Source organism: Corvus cornix, chromosome 5 (genome assembly GCF_000738735.6).
Source record: "Corvus cornix cornix isolate S_Up_H32 chromosome 5, ASM73873v5, whole genome shotgun sequence".
NCBI lineage: Eukaryota > Metazoa > Chordata > Aves > Passeriformes > Corvidae > Corvus > Corvus cornix.
This window is the reverse complement of record NC_046335.1, coordinates 59,471,141-59,492,890: the sequence shown is the minus strand read 5'-3', so window position 1 is coordinate 59,492,890 and position 21,750 is coordinate 59,471,141. Positions and strand designations below refer to the sequence as shown.

General features: G+C 57.0%; 2 protein-coding genes across 3 annotated transcripts; both read right to left on the bottom strand.

Moving 5' to 3' along the window:
• Positions 1-2,136: 2,136 nt before the first annotated feature.
• Positions 2,137-6,677, bottom strand: CNTF (ciliary neurotrophic factor). Its single transcript, XM_039553465.1, is given in 4 exon segments — positions 2,137-3,142; positions 3,145-3,448; positions 3,675-3,965; positions 6,589-6,677. Coding segments are annotated over 3 exon segments (813 nt in total). The 5' UTR covers positions 3,789-3,965; positions 6,589-6,677; the 3' UTR covers positions 2,137-2,747.
• On the bottom strand, positions 4,465-20,457 carry ZFP91 (ZFP91 zinc finger protein, atypical E3 ubiquitin ligase). Of its 2 annotated transcripts, none has more exons than XM_039553461.1 (11): positions 20,295-20,457; positions 17,942-17,967; positions 12,796-13,011; positions 12,566-12,602; positions 12,047-12,136; positions 11,593-11,715; positions 10,012-10,062; positions 9,406-9,484; positions 9,022-9,136; positions 8,418-8,517; positions 4,465-8,094 (listed from the first exon to the last, which is right to left on the bottom strand). In XM_039553461.1, the coding sequence occupies exons 1-11, from the start codon at positions 20,348-20,350 to the stop codon at positions 7,584-7,586; spliced, it is 1,404 nt and encodes a 467-aa protein (XP_039409395.1). In that variant the 5' UTR covers positions 20,351-20,457; the 3' UTR covers positions 4,465-7,583. The 2 variants fall into 2 exon arrangements, with proteins under 2 accessions (XP_039409395.1, XP_039409396.1); XM_039553462.1 differs by having other exon boundaries at positions 12,047-12,133; positions 20,295-20,374.
• Between the last annotated feature and the right edge of the window lie 1,293 nt (positions 20,458-21,750).

Genomic DNA, 21,750 nt, shown 5'->3' with positions numbered 1-21,750 from the left:
TCACCTGTTCCTTCGAGGCAGACAAGTGCAGCCAAGGCCACGACGGGGAAACCCGGGGAAATCCTTTCCGCTGACTCAGGCAGGAGGAAAAGGCTTTCCTGCTATTAAAAAAGGAAAGTGTTGGTGAACATCCACCCACCCCCCCCAGCTCCAGCTCAGGATCAAGAAGTCAGGAGCCAGCACTGCAGTGCTGGCGTGGGACTGTGGGTGAAGCAGTGGGACCAGCACAGCTGAACCCCGCCGGCCTCTGGTGCCCCACGGGCAAGGGGCAAATCCATTCTCACCCTGCACCAAGGCCTGAGGTCAGGGAGCAGCCTCAGTCAGCTTGAAACCTTTCCAACCCCAACAAAGCGTGCCCATCCGCATGTTAAGCCCTAAAAACATTTATTATTTCGAAATTAAACACATCCATGGGTTGCTTTTGGTGGCTCCATCCCTGCTGCAATTTGGGAGCGCAGCCCTCCCTCCCCCCACCCCGCTTCCCTGTTCCCACCAGCACTGCCAACCATTTCTCTCTTCCCAAAGCACAAAGTTGGATGTTTTTGGGGGGTTCTCAGTTTGCAGGAGGCCATTGCAGGGGTCCTCAGCAGCATTAGCCACACGGGTACAACTGTCCTCCCCTCAAACTCCTAATTTCTGATTCCAAAATGAACGGCTTCAGTCTCCTTCAGCCACCCGGATCAGCTTCACTTCAATCCATGGCAAAGCAAATCCAAGAGCCTCCTGGCACCACGGGAGCTCAGCTGCCGGGCGCCCCTGTCCTCGCCAAATCACTTCACTGGTGATTCCCTCAGGGCTGCAGCTGAAAAACGGCATTAAAACCCAGCCAGCTCAGACGTCACCGCCTCTGCACGGCACGGTGGGGGCTGGCTGGCAGGGAAAGGCCGGGAGCCGGAGCCTCTTGCTCAGCCGGAGTGCGGAGGTTTGGATTAACGGATTGCTTTTTCCCGTTGTTTCTGGTTAGGGTGGCCATTCCCGAGCGTGGCGCCTGCTCCACAAACGCAGGTGCACCCAGCTGGCAAGGTAACAGGGAAGGAGTAAGGAAGGTTGCAAAAGCCCAGGGAAGTCCCTGGGGCAACACCATTGTCCACCTTGGGTCTCCGTTGCTGCTTCCATCCTGGAGTGCAAGTGCAGCACCGAGCTCAGCTCTCTGCCAGCAGCTGATGTGGGAGGATCGAGTTGCAGCCCTGGCCGGCTCCCAGGGACCTGAAGGTCACCTCGTACCCGGCCTGTGCCGCTGGAGAAAAGGAGTCTGTTCCCACCTGGTCGGGTGGTGAGGTTCAAGGACACCCTCCAGATGTCCGTGCCCCCCCCCGCAGGAAGGTGAGGAGGGTGCGAGCACCCAGCCACTGCTGAGCTGGAGGGTGCAAGGGGAGAAGAGCAAGGTGGCTTCAAGCATACAGCAGCAGGCAAGAAAAACACTTGTCAGAAAAGGGACTTGCTTTGACTAATCCTGAAAAAAAATAATGGCCATAAATTGTTATTCCTGAGCGCAGGGAAGCATAAAGATTGAAATAATCCAGTCTGAGCTGCCAAGCTGAGGGCAGGCAGTGAGTGGCAATGAAGAAGGTGTATGTTCTTCCTCTCAGGCATCACCCATAAAACAACAGACCACATCAAACCCCCCTTGCCCCAGCCCTGCGGCCCTGTGTGCCCCGACGTGGCCAGTGGGGTGGGCAGGATGGCACTGAGGGCTCTGCCCCGGGCTGCTCTTTGTGCTCCCAGGGCCCCCGTGCCTGTGCAGACGCTGCTGGTGCTGGGGCAGGCGCTGTGCCCAGTGCTGTCCGCACCCGCCGCCACAAAGCCGCTTTGTGCGGGGCCAGCCGGGCATGTCTCCCGCCTCCTCCCCACTCCGTGGCCCCTGTCTCCCTCCATGCTGCCTGTCCTCTCACAGCCCAGGGAGGAAGGCAGGGCCACACCAGGGCAGGGCACAGCCCCTGTGACCCCCGCCACGTCCTCCCACCATCTCCTTCATCCCCAGCTCCTTCGTCTTCCCCATGGCCTCCCGGTGGGTCGCCTCCCCCCAAACCTCTCACCCCACTGGGACAGACCCTTCCCTGGAGTGGGAACTGGGCAGCCCAGACTCTCTGGTGAGGCTGGCTGCCCCGCCTCCCCCCAAGAAGTACATCACCCTGGTAGATCTCCCAGCCCTTTTATTCACTCGGCAGCCAGCAGCCATCACATCCAGTTGGCAGGAGAATCGTGGCCCAGGAAGCTGTGAAACCAGTCCCAGCACTCCACAGAGTGAGCGATGTGGTTGGGGCTGTTAGATTCTCCCATGCCGTTCCCAGTCCTAAAATAACCCCTGTAGGCACCAACCTCCTTGCAGAGGGGCTTCTGAATCACAGCTAAAAGATCCCCTTTCAGTTAAAAGATCCTCTCCATTATCGTGTCCAAGAGTTAAGAGTTCCCCTCCTGACCGCATCCCTGCTTCCCCCCCTCCCCAAAAAGCCCCCAAGCAGTTAGAGCAGAAATTCAATGAGCAGCCAACACAAGATGGGCAGAAGGAAAGAGTCCACGTGCAGGAGGCCAAGCCTTGTGCCTTGCAGGTGGGGGGCAGGTCTCAAGACTCCTTTCACCGGGTGATGCTTTTCTGTCCCTTCGCTCCTGCCCTGCATCTGCAAGAGCCCCAAAGGCAGCTTCCGCCTGCCATAGGAAGCGTCCAAATTCCCAAGACAAGGGCAGCGCTGCTGGTCACGGCATCCAGGCCTTGGGGCGAGCAGCAAAGCTGCTTCCCGGGGAATAATTCAACCGCCCAGCAGGAAAAGCCCAAGGACCCCTTGAGGATCCCCGCTCCCTCCAGGGTAGACTGCGGCCTGTGCCTCAGTTTCCCCACAGGGAGCAGCACTAAAAGCACGGGGATTAATGACACGGCCCCTCCCCTCCCCGTCCCCCTCCTTCGCTGTCAGCTGCCCTCTGAGAGGGTGGGCAAGGAGCCCCAGCGGCACCCAAGACCCCCGCTCCGTGCTCGCCTTCAGGGGCTCTCGGCCAGGCCGGGTGGCTGTGCCGGTGGCCGGGCTGGGCTTGGCGAGCTGCCGCAGGTCCCGCGCAGACCTCACGGCCCACTGGGCCAGCTCCCGCAGCACGCCCAGGCCCCGCAGCTTCTGCTCGAAGAGGCTGAGGCGCGGCGGGGGCGGCGGCCCGTCCCCTCCTCGCCGGGGATCCCGCGGCTCTCCAGCCGCAGCAGCTCCTCGAGGTGGTAGGCGAAGGCCGAGACCTGGAGCAGGACGGCTGCCAGTGCCCGGCCCAGGCCCGCGTCGGCCTCACCCAGCTGCTCCCGCTGCTCCTCCAGCATCTGGGCCAGCAGGGCGCGGAAGGCGCGGTAGGCCGCCAGGTTCTCCAGCAGCCGCTGCGTGCCCGTCTGCTCGTCCCAGCGCTCCACCGCCGCCAGCGGCACCCCCTCCAGCGCCGCCACGGTGGCCGAGGCGTCCAAGCCCTGCTGCTCCACCTGCAGGGTGAGACCCGCCGGGGATCAGCGGAGGCAGGAGCCGCAGCCCTGAGCCCTGCAGGTGTCGGGGCAGTGCAAGCTGTCCGAGTCTCGCCCAGGTGCGTCGGCAGGCCCCGATCCAGCAGCACTCCGTGCCCCATCCCTGCCAGGGGTCAGAGTCCTGCCGCTGCCCACGTCCCACCAGTGCTCCCAGCCTCGCGGCTGGGAAGGATCGGGGCAAACTCACGTAGGTGTCCAGGAGGTCGACGACGTCCGCGCGCATCTTCCCGGCCAGGCGGATGCCACGGCTGCAGAGGTCGCGGCGCCGGAGGGCAGTGGAGGGGCTGTCTGCGGCCGCCATGGTCCGAGCAGCTGTCACGGCCACCAGGCTCCGGGCGCAGCACCCGCCCGGCCCGGCGAGGACAATCCCTTGCTGAGCTGGTGCATTCCAGCCGGGAGCTCCGCTCACACGTCCGCTGGCCTGGCTCTCCCCCTCTTCCGTGCCTGGGGCTTGGCACCGCGCTGCAAATTCCCGCCTCTGGGATCAACAGCGACAGATTATTTCCCTAATTCCCCCACGCATCGCTACTCCAAGTGCCTTGCCCAGAAGCGTCTGGCTCGGCAGCAACAGGCTCCCAGCCCCGGCTGACCCACTCCTCCCTCCCAGCCACACAGTGAGATTAGCAGCACGCTAATCCCTCGACTCATTCCAGAGCTCGGGAACCCACTGCCGGGAAGAGGTGAGCAAAGCCCGGACATTGCTCAACACCTCAGCCCTGGCAGCCGGCTGGGGCCTGAGCGTCGAGCAATGCTCGAGGGCAGCCCCCAGGCTGGACATGGCACAGCAGCCCCAGGCCAAACTGCAAACCAAACCCCTGGCAAAACGATCTGTCACTTCTAACCCCGCTCTCCCAGAGGGGTCCTGCCCTAAAGAGGGGCTGCAGATAGGGAAAGATGTCCCAGCCACCCCAGGACAACACCGGCCACCCCACAGGTGAGCTGCACGCACCAAGACAAAAACAGTCCTTCGGGCTGGGTTGGTTTTTCCTCAGTATGTTTTATTTTGGTTATGCATTACCCAGAGCAAGAGGGAAAAAAACCCCAGGAGTTGAAAAGCAGCTTCCCATGAATTCCATAGTGTGCCTGGCTGGGGGTCCCAGGGCTGGGGGGTCCCCATACACCCAGCAGCCTCCCTGCCACCCCGTGGCTACTGCAGAAGCTGCTGAGCTTGGGGAGCCCCTGGCCACAGTAGCCCCCAGTCCCAGCCCGGTGGCCCAGGGTCCCCGAAGTGCTGCCCGTGCCAAAGGGCCCCATGCCCCCTCCGATCCCTCCCAGGGAGGAGAAAAAAAAATAAATACAGGGGGAAAAAATACAAAAAAGTTTATTGCAAACTACTACAATAATTTATTGAAGCAAACTGCATGCGAGTGAAGGAGAGACATCGAGGGGAGGAGGAGCTGCAGGAGGGCTGTGTCAGTTTTAGAGCTTCAGAGGGGCATGGGAAGGGAGCTACACATCTCTCCTGCACCAGGGGCGAGCAGGCTGTGGTTAGAGGACAGACAGGCACCTGGCCATGGCCAGAAAAAGAAAAGGGACAGCTACAAGAGGTGTCATGGAAGGGTGGGGGGGGGGGGGGGAGCGAAAAGGATCAGAGGTGTCCAGGCCGGGAAGCAAAGGAAATGTTTGATTTTGCATCCCAGAAGTGCAGCCAGGGGCAAACCCTGCTCCGCTGGGGCGGATGTGGGATGAGGCAGCCTCCCCCAGCCCCGAGCCCAGCGCCAAATGCTGGGTCACCAGAGGTCAGCAAGCCCTTGGCCCAAAGGCGTTTTAGTGCCATCCCTCGACCAACCAACCCCCGAGCTCTCCTTTAGTGTCCGCGCAAGGCTCTGCCCACCCCGCACCTCCCCCGGGCACAAGGCCCAGCAGAGACGCAGCTCCAGCAGCCCCGAGGGCCGGCAAGTGTCCCCAGAGAGAAGCCCCGCACTGAACTGAACTGCTGGCCTCTAGTCTAGCTGCCCCTCTCCAGTCTGCAGGGGGAGGGGACCAGCTGCCACCCAGAACGTTTCCTGCTGGAAACCACAGTAAAGCAATCCAAGCGAGACGCTGGATCATCCCAACTGAAGGAAGCTTAACACCATTCCAACGCGGAGCTGCCACCAGGTGTGCTGCTGGGCCCTCACCCCAGCCAGGCTGCTGCCACAAGGCACAGGACACGCAACTGCTCAGCCTCGATCCGCCCCAACACCAGGAAGTGCTTCAACTTGCTCTGACAAAGGTATCAGTGTAAGAGGGAAGGGGAGGAGGGAGGGGGCAAACCAGGACAAACGGCCCAAGGAAAGCCGTCATGTTTGGGCCACAGCTGGATTTCCAGGCATCACAGGGGACAGAGTGGGTGTTCAGAGTCAGTTTCCTGTTAATCCAGTTAAATTCCGCGTTTTTATTGCGGTTTTCCAGACCCCAGGTACCCGACTTCAACAAGCTGCTGTGTGCTACAGACCAACTCAGCTGATCTTGTGCTCAGACAAGATACTTCAGCCCTGCTCCCAACCCCAGAAACCCAACCAAAAAACAAGCAAACGAAAAAAGCCAGGTTATTCTTCACCTCTTCCAAAACCGCTACGAATTCAAGGCCACTGAATCTCCACGCAAAGTTTCAGAGAAGAGCAAAAAAAAATCCAAGTCTCCATAGCAGACACATCTTATCCTATGTAAACTTTTCCAAGGGCTCAAAGCTGCCCTAACTACACCAGCAGGCAACGCCTGACCCACCACGTTTCAGGGAAAGCTGGGGTGTCTGTGCAGAAGAGAGAAGCTTTCAGAACATGGCTACACAACACCACCCCCCCCCCAAAACGGGGGCGGGGAGAGAAGCTGACAGCCCCTTAGTCCCCTGTCAATCTATTGCCTTGGATAAACAAGCCTGAGAAAACCATATCCAGTCCCTGCTTAACTGCATCTTTGTCTAGACCTGGAAAGGAGAGGCAGAGTCCGATGAGGAGCGCCACGTCCCCCAGCAGCAAGCAGCGCTCGGCTGTCCCGAGTCACAAGGACAAGCTCCTGGCTAAACACGTCCTTCCCCGAAAGGCTGGAGGCAAAACGGGCATGTAATGCGAGGAGCTCACCCGGAGCTGGGAGGGAGGGAGGGACAGCCCATCACTCACCTCATCCTCCTGCTAACACGCTGCTGCCGAGACTCCCACTGCACACAGGCTCTTCTCCAGGGGCTCTCCCTCTACTCTGGAAGAGCTGCGAGACACATCTGACTCCAGAGCGCTGCCTTCACCTCGGCTCTCCCAGCTGCTGGCACGCCGGCACTGGAGCTCCCTGCACTGGAGCCTACTGGGAAACAGCCTGAACCCCTTCCACCCCCGCCCCCTAAGAACAGAACTAAAAAATACCGACCCTTTTTTAAACAATAAATAAGGAATCTTGTTACCACAACACAAAAACGAAGCATGTTCAAAGTGCAAATTACTGTCGTCAAACTGGGATGCTCCTCCTCGCCTCTCCCACGCAGGGCTCCTGTAGCCCCCGGGCCTCTCCGAGCAAACACGATCTACGAGCCAGGGCGTTCCCTCCCTCCACTTCCTGCCAGGGCTGGAGCAGGGGAGCGCGGTGGGAGCGGGACGTGCGCTGCTGCTTCACAGCTCACCCTGCCGAGGGGCTAAAGTGCCAAACTCCCAGCCCCGGCAAGGAAGGAGGAGACTGCAAGGACCAGAGTGCAGCGGTGCATAGAAGTCGGGGCCGGGGGCAGAGGGAGTCCTAAGGAACTTCTCCGGAGCATGTCCAATGCCTTTTTGTTTGCCAGCGGGGCCACGCCAAGGAGCCAGAAAGGCAAATGCTTTGGGGTAGAGCGAAGGGTTTCGGCAGTGCCCCCTCCCTTGGAGAAATCCACCGCTCAATCCAACTTGCTCTGGCAACGGCAGCACGTGCCCCTTTCCACAAAGGGGCCGTGGGAGAGAGAGAAGTGGTTGGGAGAAAGAGGATGTGCTGTGATCCGCGCTGGAGGGGAGCAGACCCTTCAGTTATTTACTAGTATTGTAAGTTTTGTTTAACTTTCCTCTCTTTCAGTAAGTGCCTCCTCCTTTTTTTTTCTTTCCTTTTCCTTTTAAATACAGAGTCCCAACTGTCCCAGCACCCGGGTGCTCCCCCGCCACTAGGGTCCAGTGGAATCTGAATCTTCGATGAGCACCTCTGTGCTGGCTCCCAGCATCTCTGTGTTCATGACCAGCCCCTCTGGGTTCGCGCCGCTGCCGCTGCCCACGAAGAGCTTGCCGTCGGCCACCAGGCTCACGCGCTCTGCCCCGCCACAGTAGGGCTTTGGCATCCCCTCCGAGCTCAGCAGCAGGCAGTCTGCTGGGGGAGCACTGCCCAGGGGGTCGGGGAGCAGCGGGAGGCCCTGGCCATCCGTGGGCGGCACGATGGCCTCGGGATTAGTGCCCAGGATATCCGTGCTGGTGATCAGGGCACCCGCGTTGGCAGCCAGTGCTTCAGCAATGAGCACTTCGGGGTGGCTCTTGGCTTTGTGGGCCACGACGCTGTCCTTCTTCTCGAATTTCTTGCCACAAATATTGCAGGAGAACTGGTAGAAGGAATCTGCATCGTGCTTCTTCATGTGCCAGTTGAGGGAAGCCTTCTGCCGGCAGGTGAATCCGCAGATCTCGCACCTGCGAGGGGACAGCGAGGAGGTCACAACAAAGGGACGTCCACACATGCTCATAGGGACAGCAGTAGCGAGGTGGCAGCCCAGGAAAACAGCAGGGGCTCGCTCATGTCACTGCAGCTCCTGCTCTGGTTTTACCTACTGAGGGCTTACGTTCCCCAGATCTGCACCGAGACACTGCCCCGAGGAGCAGCTGACACAAGTGTGCGTTCAAAGAGAGCCGGGACACCAGGAACAGGCCCCGGCCCTGACTTCAGGGCAGCTCTGCAACGGGAGTTTCGGGGGTCCCTCAGAGCAGGAGGGCGAGGTACAGGCAGAGGTACTCACTGCAAGGGCTTCTCGCCCGTGTGGATCATCCGGTGCACCGCCAAGTTGTGGGAGCTCTTGAAGGCCCGGGCGCAGTACTCGCAGATGTAATCCCTTTGATCTGAAAGACAGCAGCAGTTGAGCATTGCTCTCCCACAGACCTGCTCCCTTTCCCAACACTCAGGTGGTGCAGTAAAGCTGCCCAAGAAGGAGCAGAACTACAAGTTCTGGGAGGCACAGCAAAGGAGGAGGTGTCCCACGACACACCGCAGCCACTGATCTGGAGAGGCGAGGCATGATTAAGACTCTGCTAAGAGCTAATTATCCACGCTGACCAACACTGAAAGACTGGTAAATTGGGATAAATCTTTATCTGCAGACGTTTATTCCTCTACAGAGCCCCTGAGTGATGCTTGCCAGAAGGAGAATTAAAACCTCTGTAGTCTATCTCTTTCATTTCCTTAAAAGACGTTAATCCACAAGACAGCAATACCCTGCTGCTGCAAATCTATGCCACCTGACTTGGCTTCACCCTCCCCAGAAGTCCTAGAGGCTTTTCCCTTTTTCCCCCTGTCTGTTCACTGACCTGAAGAGGAGTTTGTGTCTATTTCCCACCCCCCTGTACCTGTGTGATGTTTGGCATGCCGCAGGAGCTGCTTCTGGAGCCGGAACAGCCGACCGCAGGAGGGATGAGGACACACGTATTTTTTCTTCAGTAAGTGCTGATATTTTATGTGATGCTGGAAAGAAAAAGTGGAAGTTTGCAGACTGTACATGGCTGAGTGAACAGCTGAGCTTCACTCAAGTTTAGATCTCCACTGGAAAATAAAACACACGTGGACCTGCAACCTGACAGACACTCATACACACGGCCGCAACTGGCCACAATTAAGTCTTCCAAAACAACGATGTCAGGAAGGGGTGTGAGTGCCAGTGCTTAGCTGCCCGTTCCAAGCACCCCTTCCCTGCCCTCCCATGTGCCACAGAGGAAGTGAACACCTCCACCAACCTGCAGGTACCGTGGGTGAGCCAGGACCGTGCCGCAGCCTTCCATCTCACAGCGGACATACTGGATCGGAGGCTTCTTCCTGGGAAATCGGCAAGGAGAGGGCCAGAGTGCTTGGCTGCTTATATGATCAGGTGATTCTATAGATAAAGGTTCTATATACATTCTACTTAGAATCACAATTCTCTGTGTCTGTGAGGGGCTGACGCCTCTGATGCCACAAATAACAAGTGCAAGCACAGCAGAGAACTATTGCTCCAAAACCCCTGCCTGGGCTGTGACAGAGCTGCTGTCCAAGAGCCACCTCCTGTCCTGGCACTACTCGAGGGCTCTCCCTAGAGCTGGGAAAACCTCAGGAGACACAAAACCTTACTGCTGGGCAATACCACAGGAGGGATCGACTGAGAAGTGGGGAGGGGGCTGGTTCACTTGGAAGGAATCAAACCCACATCCACAGGGGAAGGAAAAGAGGGAAGACAAGGCATGCTGCTATTTTTGGTTTTTATTCCCTTTAAGGCAGAGAGATGGCTTTGGGACAAACCACATCTGCATGCAGGACACAAGGGAAGCAAGTCTGCAGAACAGAACTGGGCTGAGAGCATCACTTACCTTCTCTTGGGCAGCCTTGGGCTCTTGTCATCCTTTCTCCTCCTTCCCCTCCTGTAACAGGGATACAGAAACAGGACTGAGAGAAGCTTCTTTACATTAGCAGTGGGCAGAGACTTTGAAGTGTATGCTGTATTGCCTCATTAACTACATGGTCTAGAAAAAAAACTGAGTGCAAGCTGGAGACAGATTCAGAGAGACAGAGAATTCCAGAGAAATAAATGCTTCACGTGGTCTGCCCTCTCAATCCTTCCTGCTTCCTAATGCATTTTTCATAAACGTGTAATTTTGCCAACGTGGTCTAGAACCAACAGTGCACCCTATTTCCTCTGCTCTGTTGGGGAACATTCCACACCGTGGGAAAACATCCATCTGCTTGATCAGGAAGAATGGGATTAATGACCCAGCAGCTATTTTACAGGCCTCTGACTTAGCCACAGCAGCTTCTGTACCTGTCAAGACAAAAATCTGGGCTCTGTCTGAGCAGACCTGTGCTCACATGTAAACTGCAGCCTCCCAAGCCACAGCTCTGCCCAGCTGGGCCTGCCTGACCCCATTGCTGCAGAGACACTTGGAGCAGATTGATGGAAGTATCTTCTAGACTCTGCTGAGACGTCTGTATCGATGGCCAGCCAGGAACACGCTGAACACACACTCAGCATTCAAGCCAAGCCCTCAGAGGAGCTACAGGTTTTATTACGCACAAAAAAGTAGTGTCTGATTCAAACAACGAAAACCTCAAGCCTCAGAAAGCAGTCTCCAACAGACAAAAATATTCTCAAAATATCAGCCTCCTCACTCCTCTCCACTGTCAATCAGCAGCAGCTCAGGAACAGCAAGAGAAATTACACCAGCAGTGCACGGCAGGTCAGCAGAGGGAGCCCGGGCTATTCCAACCACTCAGAGAGGAGCTGAGGTATGAAACCAGCTCCTTTTCCTTTTTTTCCCCTCCCATTACCCCAAAGAATGGCCTTGACACAGTCACATAAACCAATCCCCCTCTGTTGCCAGGAGGAATGCTTCAGCCGTGAGTTCCAGCGGCAGCACACCCGAAGGTGTCGAGCCACTGGCGACTGACTGGGTGGCAAAAGTTTGTTGTTTTACTTCTCAAAAGCAAGGGGAAAACAGCCGATTTTCCTGAGCTCTGGTGTACTCCCATATGTACAAAAAGGACACTTAACCACACACACAAGGTATTCCAGTGACAAGATCTCCCAGTGTCTGCCCCCAGCACACAGCAGGAACGCTGCCCTCTCACACTGGCTTTTGGGATGCACTTCAGGCATCACAATAGAACCCACTGTAAGGACACCCTGAAGTATTTCCCACTGTGTGGTCACACCCAGGGAGGCTGACTAACCACAGGATGATGAAAAACCCCTCCACTTAAGCTAAACTCTGAATTTTTGTGGCTGAACACAGGCAAGATGTGAGGGCACAGGATAAACAGTGCTGCCCCATCAGCTCTCAGGCCCGGAGGAGGAGGCGGGGGCAACCAACAACAATTAAACACTGTTGTACATCAGCAAGAATGCAAAATACACAGCACACACACTGGCATGTGTATCTGCAGAGTTTACTCACTTCCTTGGTGGTTCTTCATCCTCCTGAAACTCGTTCTCTTCTTTCACTTCCACTTTAATCTCCTTCTGCCTTTCTTTTTCCTCTTTCCCCTTGCTAGCTTTTCTCCTTTGCTTTGGTGCTTCCCTGCAAAGACACAAATACAACACATTACTCCAATACTCTTCCCACTGCCTGCTTTTTACAAAGACTTAAACAAAAACTGGACCCAAGTTCAGGTCTATTCTTCAAGTGCCGCTTTCAAGCAGAAGTAAGAACCAGGCTTAAGGAAGCACCCAGCAGCCAGCAAGGCTCTAAAGGCTTCAGTCCAGAGAGAAGAACAGTTCTGGCCAATGCAGGCAATGTTTAGAACCAGATCAACTAGCACAGGTGCTTTGGGGCATATTAAGCTAATTCAGGTAACATGCCCATTATTTTTTTCGGTCTAAATCCCCAGTAAATCCATAATCCAATATACTTCTCTAGGTGGGGCTTGTAGGTCTCATCTCTGGGATCATCTTTGAAGGGAACTTCTTCCTCACTGATGAGCATCTCATCATCATCGCTGCTGGGAGAAAAGGAGAAGAGAGGACTTTGGCAGCAACAGCTTGGCCACTACTGCAAGAATGCCTGTGCACCATGCCCCAGGATGGGAAGGACACTGTTACACAGGACTTCCCCATCCCGCAGGACTGGGAAAAGGTTGCACAGCTTGCACTGACCAAGGAGCACAGCGACAACCAAAACAGGCGAGAGCAGTGTCCCCTCCTGAAGCCACCCACCCACGGCAACACAGCTAGCAGGTGGAATGCCCAGGTCAAATCTTACTATCCGTTTCTCTACAGTATCTCCTGACATCTGCAGTGCACGCTGGAAATGCAAAGACCAGGGACCAAAGGACACAGAGCTACACTGGGTCCCACAGGACGTTTCACACAAACGTTTTATTTTCAAGCAACTCAGGCCCGAAGAAACACCACAAAATGACGTATCCTACCTGACTCCATCTGGACACTGATGCTCTTCTGTGACCACTGAAAGGAAAAGTCACCATTAGGTTTCAAAGTGTGTTCGCTGCAGTGAGCTCATCTGTCTCACGGCTCCGTCGGCATTCAGAGCTGGGAGTGCTGGTGGCAGAAGGCACCCGTGACAAGCAGCCCCACGCCAGCACCAGCCACATGCCCAGAGTGACCCCGCAGCCGTGCCCGGGCCTTCCGTGCCACGTACCGTACTCCAGCTGGTCGGCGTTGGGCTCCGACTTGCAGACGAGCTGCAGGGAGCTCGCCTTGGATCGGGAGGCGCGGGAATTCTCGGAGTCACGCTGGCGAGCGGCGGCCGCCGTCCGGCTGCTGCGCCAGCTCCGGCTGGGCCGGGCCGTGCCCACGGGAGAGCCATGGCTGAGCACGCTGGACACCTCCTCCTCTTCCTTCTCTTCTTTGGGAGCTGAAACAGCCGTTGCAGTCTCTTTCATCATAGTAGAAAAAATGCCTAAATCCTGTCATTAAATCACACCTTAAATGACGGCGGCCCCTGCCCACTGTGGGAACCTGCTCAGCCTTCTCTGCTGAGCCAGGACACTCCCCAGGCCCTTACCTCAGAAAACCTTCCCTTAAAACTCTCCTCACATTCCCTCTAAGGAAAGACACTACTATTTAAAAGCTGCTTATATTTTCCCTCGGATAAAGGCTTCTAAGACAACGATTTGCTGGCTCTAAGCACAACAAAAGAGACACTCATAAACCTCAGCAAGTGCTTTATGAAAGGCCAGCTTCAAAGTCAGGCCATGTGAAAAGTCATGTTGAGAGAATCCCCCAAACATATACTTCACTGGAGTTGTACACCTGGAAACATCCCTGAGGGATCTGAGCCGGATGTGTCTGGTGCTGCGCTAAAGCAAAAGGCATCACCAACGCTCTTAGCCTGAGGTCTCCAAGCTTATTTACAGCTTGTACAGGTGGTTTCCTTTTGGCTCATGGCTGGTCTCCAAACATGCTTTGGCAAGATAACAGAGCTGGCTGAAATGTCTTGTGAGCAAGTCAGTCCCTTAAAAACTAAAATTCCCAAGTACAGTTCATTCGATCTCACTTTTTGGTGCTTGCTGTGACACTGGGCCTCCAGGAACTCAATGCCTTTTGTAATGTTACGGATGATCACAGAATGGTTTGGGCTGGAAGGGACCTTAAATCTCACCTTATTTCAACCCCTGCCACTAGTTCAGGTTGCTCCAAGCCCTGTCCAACCTGCCCTGGAACACTTCCAGGGATAGGGCATCCACAGCGTCTCTGATCCCTCCCAACCTGCAACATCCAGTTTTGCATCAAGCCTTCTGAGCCAAACGATCCTTTTTCTCCTAGCATGTAGTTTGCTTTGCATTACTCGCTGTCTGATCCTCGATTAACAGGGTGGGAATAAGCAACATTTGGCTGGAAAAGTCTGACTGGAATCCCAGATGTGAGGCATAACATTCTGTTGTAAACCATCAAGTTGATGTCTTACACGTATAAACCTCAGCACCAGAGCATGAACTGCACCTTCTTGGCTTTCTTTAGCAGACCTCAAGGTGTGACTGCTGCCATGTTCTCAGTCCTCATGGTGAACATCTCAGGTTTTTGAACGCTAAATCAAACCCAAAGACACTTGAAACCATCCTCTAGAAACTCCCCCCTCAACCACTACCGTGTTGCCAGGGATAGCACACGCTGCTGCTCTGGAAGAGCTGTATTCCCTTGGGAGATCACGCATTCAGCTGATTACTCATCACTGTAAAAATCAGGCTCGCAGGTCTGAAGCAGACCTGCCTCAGAACACACCCGGACAGAGCACACCCCTCACCCAGCAGCTCTGCTTCCTTCCTCTGAAGTGAAGGTCTTTGATAAGCCTTTTCCCAGGATGTCTCCTTCCTACTTCCTCTGCTTCAGCACGGCTATCGAACAGATTCAGGGCATTTTTACGCGCTGAGAATACCCAGGTACGTCCCAAACCCCACCCGGAGATGCATCAAGTATTTACTTTGCAGCAGAACTCGCAGAGTGATACAGAGCTGTGAGCTGAAAAACCTTCCAACTCTAGACCCTCCCAACATGGTCCCTATCCAAGCAGTCAGGGCTGCACCAAGAAACTTCTCTCTGTCAAGTGTTCAGCTGCAGGAACAGCTGGAATCAGCAATCACCAAGGCTTTGCCCAAAATATGGGAAGTCCTAGATTTGGAATCAATTTTTGCCTCTTTTTCCTTCACAAAAAAACAGATTAAAAATTGTCAGCCAACACCAGTCCCTGAGAGAAGGGACAAGAAAAGGAAACCTGGAAGGACACTAACAGTGAAGTTGTGGCCTTGTTTAGACAACCAAAAGACAAGACTCTGGGCACTGCTCTGCTTTTCAACAGAGCTGAACTTTGACTTAAAAGGCATTTGAAAGCATCTTACTGACCCTGCAGACAATCTCAGAAAAGACCTGTGTGCAATTAAGTGAAAGGAAAATAAACTACTAATTGCTAAGTTAAAAAACTGTTATGAAAATAAGTGCACCACGACATACGCACGCCTCTGAGATTTAAGGCAGCAACCACACAGCAGATAAGGCACCAAACACCTGCTGTTATAATGGCATGGACAAAAATGAAACTCAGGAAAAAAAATCCAAGTGCAAAGCTCCATCCAAAGGGCTCTTCCCCACCAGAGCACTGCAGAACTGTACAGCTGGGACACAGGAAAACCCTTGGAAGGTTTGGGCAGTCTGAGCTATTCAAATTCAGAGCATTTTTATAAGGCTTGGTTTTAAGTAATGACATTTCTCTCTCCAAACACTGACAAAGCCTTAAGGGAAAGCAATCACTCCCAAAAGGAGCATGAAGCATTAAGAATAAAACACTGAGGTATAATGTGAGTCCTCTATGCACAAACCCATTTGGTACTACCTGAGTCTCAAAATTTTTTGGTTTTCTTTTATATCTGCCGAGCCTGACTGTTTTCCTAGCCAAACCCCTGGATTTGAGAACAGGCTTCCAGGGAGGTGACTCTCCTGACTAAAATGAAAACGATTCCCACAAGGATACAGAGCGCTGTGAGAAGTCAGATGTGAATTCTGCTACACAGCGACTGCAGCTACACAAATTCGTTTGTAAGCTGAGATTAAACGTTCTACTTATGCATCCAGTATTCCTGTGGGCACACGTTGGGAAATCCTGCCACTGCATGACTAAGCAGGCGGCAGGGAATAGCCAGGGAGCAGGGGCTGACACTGCAGCTGCCCCCGTGCACACCGCTGTGGTGACAGTCACACTGGGGCTGTGGCACAACACGCACCTTCGGCTCTCATCTCCCTGTAATCTCCCCGCCAGACCTGCACAGCCAGAACTCCCCAGGGGATGCTGGGGAAGCCTGATCCCACGGCTCTGTACAGGGAATATTCCAAACTAGATTTAGCAGTTGATAGTAAAGGCTAATACTGCAGTGCAAAAAAAATCAATTCCATTTCAGGAAACACTAGCACACAATTCCAAGCCCTCACCAGAAGCACTCAGCACCTTATCCCAGCTCCAAGCCAGGTGAAAGGACAAACGGGATTGTGCCTTCCAGGCGCACAGGGGACTCCTGGCTACCAAAAGCCCTGTTGTGCAAGGAAAGCTGCTGCTTGCTTACACTGCTCTGGCTCCTTCAAAAACTTCTGCTAAAGCCCAACAGGAGGAGCAGGGAGAAGCTCCTCTCCAGCTCCTGCACAACCTGTCCAAGGAGGACGCTCCTGGCCCGTTTCCAGGTCCTCGCCAACCAGCACAAGGTGCACAAGGGCTCCATCCAGCGTGCAGCCAAGACACAGGAGTGCAGCTTCCCCACTCCTGTGCTTCTGCAGACTGAAAAACAAACCAGAAACAAACAAACACCCCCCCACCCCGATCTCCTCTGGCCCAGAAGAAGTCAGCACTTCCCTGTGCCAATTTCCACGCAACTGTTCCTCCCATCATTTCGGCTGCAAATCTAATCGGGGGGAAAAAAAAGAGCCCCAGAAGCTGAACAAGTGCTTTTTCCACCCTCACCTTCAAGCACAGCTGAAACTCTCAGAGCCCAAGTTAGAGGCTAAAATGGCTCAAGTGCAGAGCCCCCAAACCTGTGAATTTCAGACTGACAGCTTTCATCTCCTGGGGTAAAAATGGGAATATTCTGCCCACTTTCTACCACTACCAATAAATATTTCTGCTTAAACCAAAAAAACAACCATGACCACTGAAGTCTTAACTCTACACACATATGAAAGCAAACTTTTTTACACCTTTCAGCAACTGTGCTTTGAAGTAAAAGGCTGAAGCTCTGACATTATGCTGCCCACCCTTTACACAGTGAGGGGTAAAAGCACAGGAGCTGGGCTCAACACACAGTAGGTAATTCTGCTTCAGTCTGTAAAAACACACCTTGCCAGCTGGAATTGTGATGGATTTCCACACCCAGATGGAATAAAGACTTGTAGGAGGAAAGCTAAAGAGTTACCAAAACACGAGAATAACAGCAGCGTCCGAGACACAACTGCTGGCAAACAAACCCGGACAGCTCCAGCAGAACAGGGAATTCATCTGCACAGGTGTGTGACCTCCTTTCCTCAGTGCTTCATTCTGCCACAATTCTCTGGTGCCAGATCAAAAACAACACTACACAAAGCCCTTTGCTTGGACCTGTTTCAGAAGTCATCACCACGTAAGGAGCAAAGCCCTCTTTTTTTCTTTTTTTTTTTTTCTTTTTAGTTGTTTGTGGGGGTTTTTGTGGTATTTTTTTTTTAACAAGAAGTTGTTATACAGATGCACAAAGTTCACAGTTTGCACTGGAAAACAAAAGTTCTGCTCCAGGTCGCAGATCCCCACAGTCGGGGCTCTCATGTTCAGACCCTACTCACTCCCCCAGTTCTGAATAATTTTCTCTTTCACCCCTGAAGACATCAGCGTAAAAAAATCCGTAATCCACTAAAGCTAAAAAAGAACAAGTGTGAATATCTGAATGTGCCGATTTCCACACAACTTCCCCAGGTCTCTCTAGGGTCTACACCTATATTGCTGAGCACAGAACAGAAGTGAGCCCAGGATTCACCAACTACTTCGGACTGCTGTGCAACAAGAACTGTCAGACCACGGAGCAGCCCAGCCTCACGCTCCAACAGCCCGAGTGCTTTTTGGGACAGTAAAATTTTGCAGGTTGGGCACGTGCCAACAGCAGCAGCAGCTTATCACAGTTCCACAATCTTGAGAGAGACCTCAGAAAGAAACCGCACATCACTCAGCACCAAATCATTCTTTAAAAGGAAGATCCAAAAGGAGGATCTGGCTAACCCGTGGGACAGCCCGGACTTTCTAGATGGAACACAGCACGAGGAGTGAGTAATTCAGCTCTTACCTTTACCAGCGACTTTATCTGCACACCTGAAAAAACACAAAAGCAAGTGTGAGAGCCAGACTCTCTGGGATGGAGACAGACACAAGGAACTGAATGACACGGAAACGAGCCCCAGCTCCCCAAAGTCCCGATGCCTCTCTGTCAGATCATTGTTTTCAACCCCTCATGCCAAGGTGCGTTACTGCAGCCGCAGGAAGCTGAAGGGAACTATAGAAATATCCAGCAGCAAAGACCCAGCCCGGCCCAGGACAGTTATGACCGACCCAGGGGGATTTTGTGCGTAGAACAGGGCAGAACAGCTGCACTTCCAAAGGCTCCGGTGTCCCGCTCAGGATCAAAGGTGCAGCGAATGCAGCATCTCCCCCGGGAAGGTGGATCCCACCGCCTCCCTCACCCAGACCTCCGGCAGACGGGGCCAGACCGCGCCGGCGCCGCGGGGCACCGGGACAGCGGCCGCTGCCCGAGGGCGCTGCGCAGCCGGCGATTCCCGGGACACTGCCCTTCCTGGGAAGGGACCGTCGGGGCCGGCCCAGCCCGGCCGGAACAAAGGGGCGGCGACGCGGGGCACCCCGAGGCGGGAGGCGGCCCCGGGGTCTGGGCCCGCTGACGCGGGTCGGGCAGAAGCCGCCCGCAGCCCCCCCCGCGCGGCCGCGACCCCCGGAAGGCACGGGCGGAGCCCGGCGCTGCAGGGACTCACCCGGCCCGGGGGGCCTTCCTGGCCGCGGGCGGCGTCTCGGCGGCGGGCTGCTCGGCGGCCGGCCGCGCCCCGGGGCTGCTCCGCCGGCGCCGGGGATACTCGGCCTTACGGCGGCGGGACGCGGCGGCGGCGGCGGCGGCGGCTCCCCCCGCGGCCGAAGCGGCGCGGCCGCGCTCCCGGCCGCCCCTCAGCACCCGGTTGCCGCTGGACTCCTCCCCCTGATCGGCGGCGGGCGGCGGTGGCGGCGGGCGGCGGCGGCCCGAAGCCGGCGGCCTGTCTGCGACGGGCGGCGGTCCCGGGGCGGGCGGCGGCTCGGCGGCAGCGCCCCCCGGCTGCTCGGTGCCCGCCGGCATCGGGGCGGCGGCGGCGGCGGCGGCGGCGGGGCCGGGACGGCCGCGCTCCACCCTCGGCCGGGCACGCCCGCCCCCGCCGCCCGCGGCCAATCAGCGCCCGCCGCCCGCCTTCACGCGCGGCCCCTGCGCCCCGCCCCCCGGCCGCGACCACCAACCGGCAGGCGGGACGCGGGGGACGGCCCCCGCCCCCCGGGCCCAACTCCCCCCGCCCGCCGCGCTCACGCCTTTCCCCGCCGCTCGCGCGCCGCCTGGCCAATGGGCGACCGGGCCGGGGCGGGGCCCGCCCCCCCGCCGCCGAGCGGCCAATGAGCGCGCCGCTCCCGCGCGCGCCCCGGGCTCGCGCCCGCCTCTCGCGCAGGCGCCGCCGCGGCCGCTGCGCTCGCGCTCCCGCTCCCCCCCCGGCCGGCCCCGCTCGGCGCCCACTCGAGCGCGGCCCCCGCGGCCGCCGCCCCGCAGGCCCCGCCGCCCGGACCGCCCGTCCGCCGCGCGGCCGCCGCCCGGTCCCCGGCGCCGCCGGGCTCCCTACCGCCGCCGCTGCCTGCGCCCCCTCCGCCTGCCCCCGGGCCCCTTTGCCCCTCGGGCGAGGCCCGGCAGGGGAAGCCGTTTGCCGCCCCGCCCCACGCGGCTGCTCCGTGCCGCGGGGCTGCAGCGCCGCCCGCGGGTACCGGCGGGGCCTGGCGGCGGGGCCGCTTTTGGCTGCCGCTTCTCCTTTAAGAAAAAAAAAACCGCCCCGTCGGGCGGCGGGTGAAAGTCGGTGACAAAATGGCGGCCGGCGCAGGGGGGGCGGGGCACACGGCCCGAGCTCCGCCCGCTTCCGCCCCGCTGTCGCGCATGCGCGGTGCCTGCCGGGAGTTGTAGTCCGCCGGGGCTGAGGCCGTGCCGCTTCCCCGTTCCCGGTTGTGTCTCCGCCCCGGACGGCTCCTGGGCAGGAACCCCGGGAGCGGCTGGGCGGGGGCACCCGCCCCCCTGGTCGCCAAGGCCCGCGTCCCTTTCCAAAAGAACCCCGGCAGCGCCTGATTCTCCCGCAGGAACTGCACTAACACATTAAACCCACACAGAGCCCCAAAACTTCGCCCCCACAGGCGCTGAAGGCACCAGCCGGGAGCGGGTTTTGTCTCGGTCACCCCTCTGCCCCCTTCCCTGGTGTCCAGGTGTGCTCCTGGACCTGGAGCGATGCCGGCGCACTGTACCCTTGCCTTGGCCACAGCGGGATGTGACACCCGGCTGGGAGCCCGGGGCTGGGCTGGGGAAGGGGAGCGGGTGCGAGTGCTGTGGAGAGCAGGGTTCGGCTGATGTCACGCACCGTTTGAGGGCAGGAGAACAAAGGGTAACACTTCCCCAGAACAAGGTGCTCCTCATCCTCCCTCGGGAGACAGCAAAAATCACAGGGGTTCAAAGAGCCCGCAGCGTTCAGCTGGAAAATCCTGTTTGCCGAACTGGTTCCCACCAGCGAGAGGGCTCCGAGCGCCCGGTGCTTCCTTCTGCATTCCGAGTCCCGGGCTCTGGTATGTTCCTAGAAAACAAAAGTGCGTCCGGCAGTTCCCGAGAGCGTGCTAATAAACCCCTCACTGTGGAGAACCGCGTTCCCCTGACCCAGACACCGGGAAGGAGGAGAATGTCCTTGCATGAGAGTTAAAGAAAACCTCGGGATCCTTGCACGGGGACTCCTCCTGTCCTGCTTTTTGTCAGCCCGTGCCAACCTGTCCCTATCATTGCCGTGAGTGAGTTCGCCTCTGCAGGCCAGGCTGGGCTTCCGTCGTTCTTGTTAAAACAGGGGCGCAGAGCTCAGGGCAGGGCACAGCTCAGCTTTTGGCCTCTGGGTTCCGCAAGGACAAGTTTTACATTAACAAGTTCCGGCTCCAGACGCTCCTGTGTACTCGGGCTCACACATCGCTAAATCACCCAGAAAGCTAAAAATAGCCCAAAACCTTCCTCAGGCAGGAAGGGTCTGTTGTGTGCCGCAGAAAGGGAAGCGCCTGACACGAGAAGCAGCTGCCAGGACCGGCACCAGCAGCGGCTTTGGGTGGCTCTCCGCATTCCTGGCCTGCAGCGCAGCCGGACACCGCGGGATGGTGTCCCGGGGCTCTTCCTGAGGCGGGGCCGCGCTCGATGTCCCTGCTGTGAGCAGGCGACAAAACGGTGTCAGGAGTGAGGTGACCCCTGGGGTGACAGCTTGAGGGGCTCGGCTCCGGCCCGTCCCAGCCCTGGGGGCTCAGCAGTGCCCGGGAGCGGGGCCAAGGCGGTGCCAGCCCGACCCGTGCGGGTGCTGGTGCCCTCACCACAGAGAGGATGGAGTCTGTGGCTCTTAACCTTTGCTCCCAAGGTTTTTTTGGCTGGACTAAAGAGGAGCCAAGCCAGGACATGGTGAAGCTTTGGCAGAGCTGGTGGCCAAGGTGACAGAGGCGTTATCGGTCACCCACCAGGCGCTGCCTCCTCCAAAGAGCCAAACGAGCCCAAAGGACTCGCCAAGCCGCGTGCACCCACCTCTGGCACTGACATTCCCCCTGTCCCTTGGAACTGTTCCCACATCCACTGCCTGCTCCCAGCAGCACCAGGAGATTTCTCTGCCAAAAAAGGATTTGCTGTTACCTGGAAATCCAAGATGAGGCTCCAGAAGCATCCCCCAAAGGCAAGGTTCTGCTGGAATATCACGGCACTGCTCCATCACGCTGCCACAAATCCATTTCCAGCCAGCACAGGGATGCCATCCCTCGTCACACGTGGCCAGTGGCTTCTGGAAAGGGCCTGGGTCAGCAGAA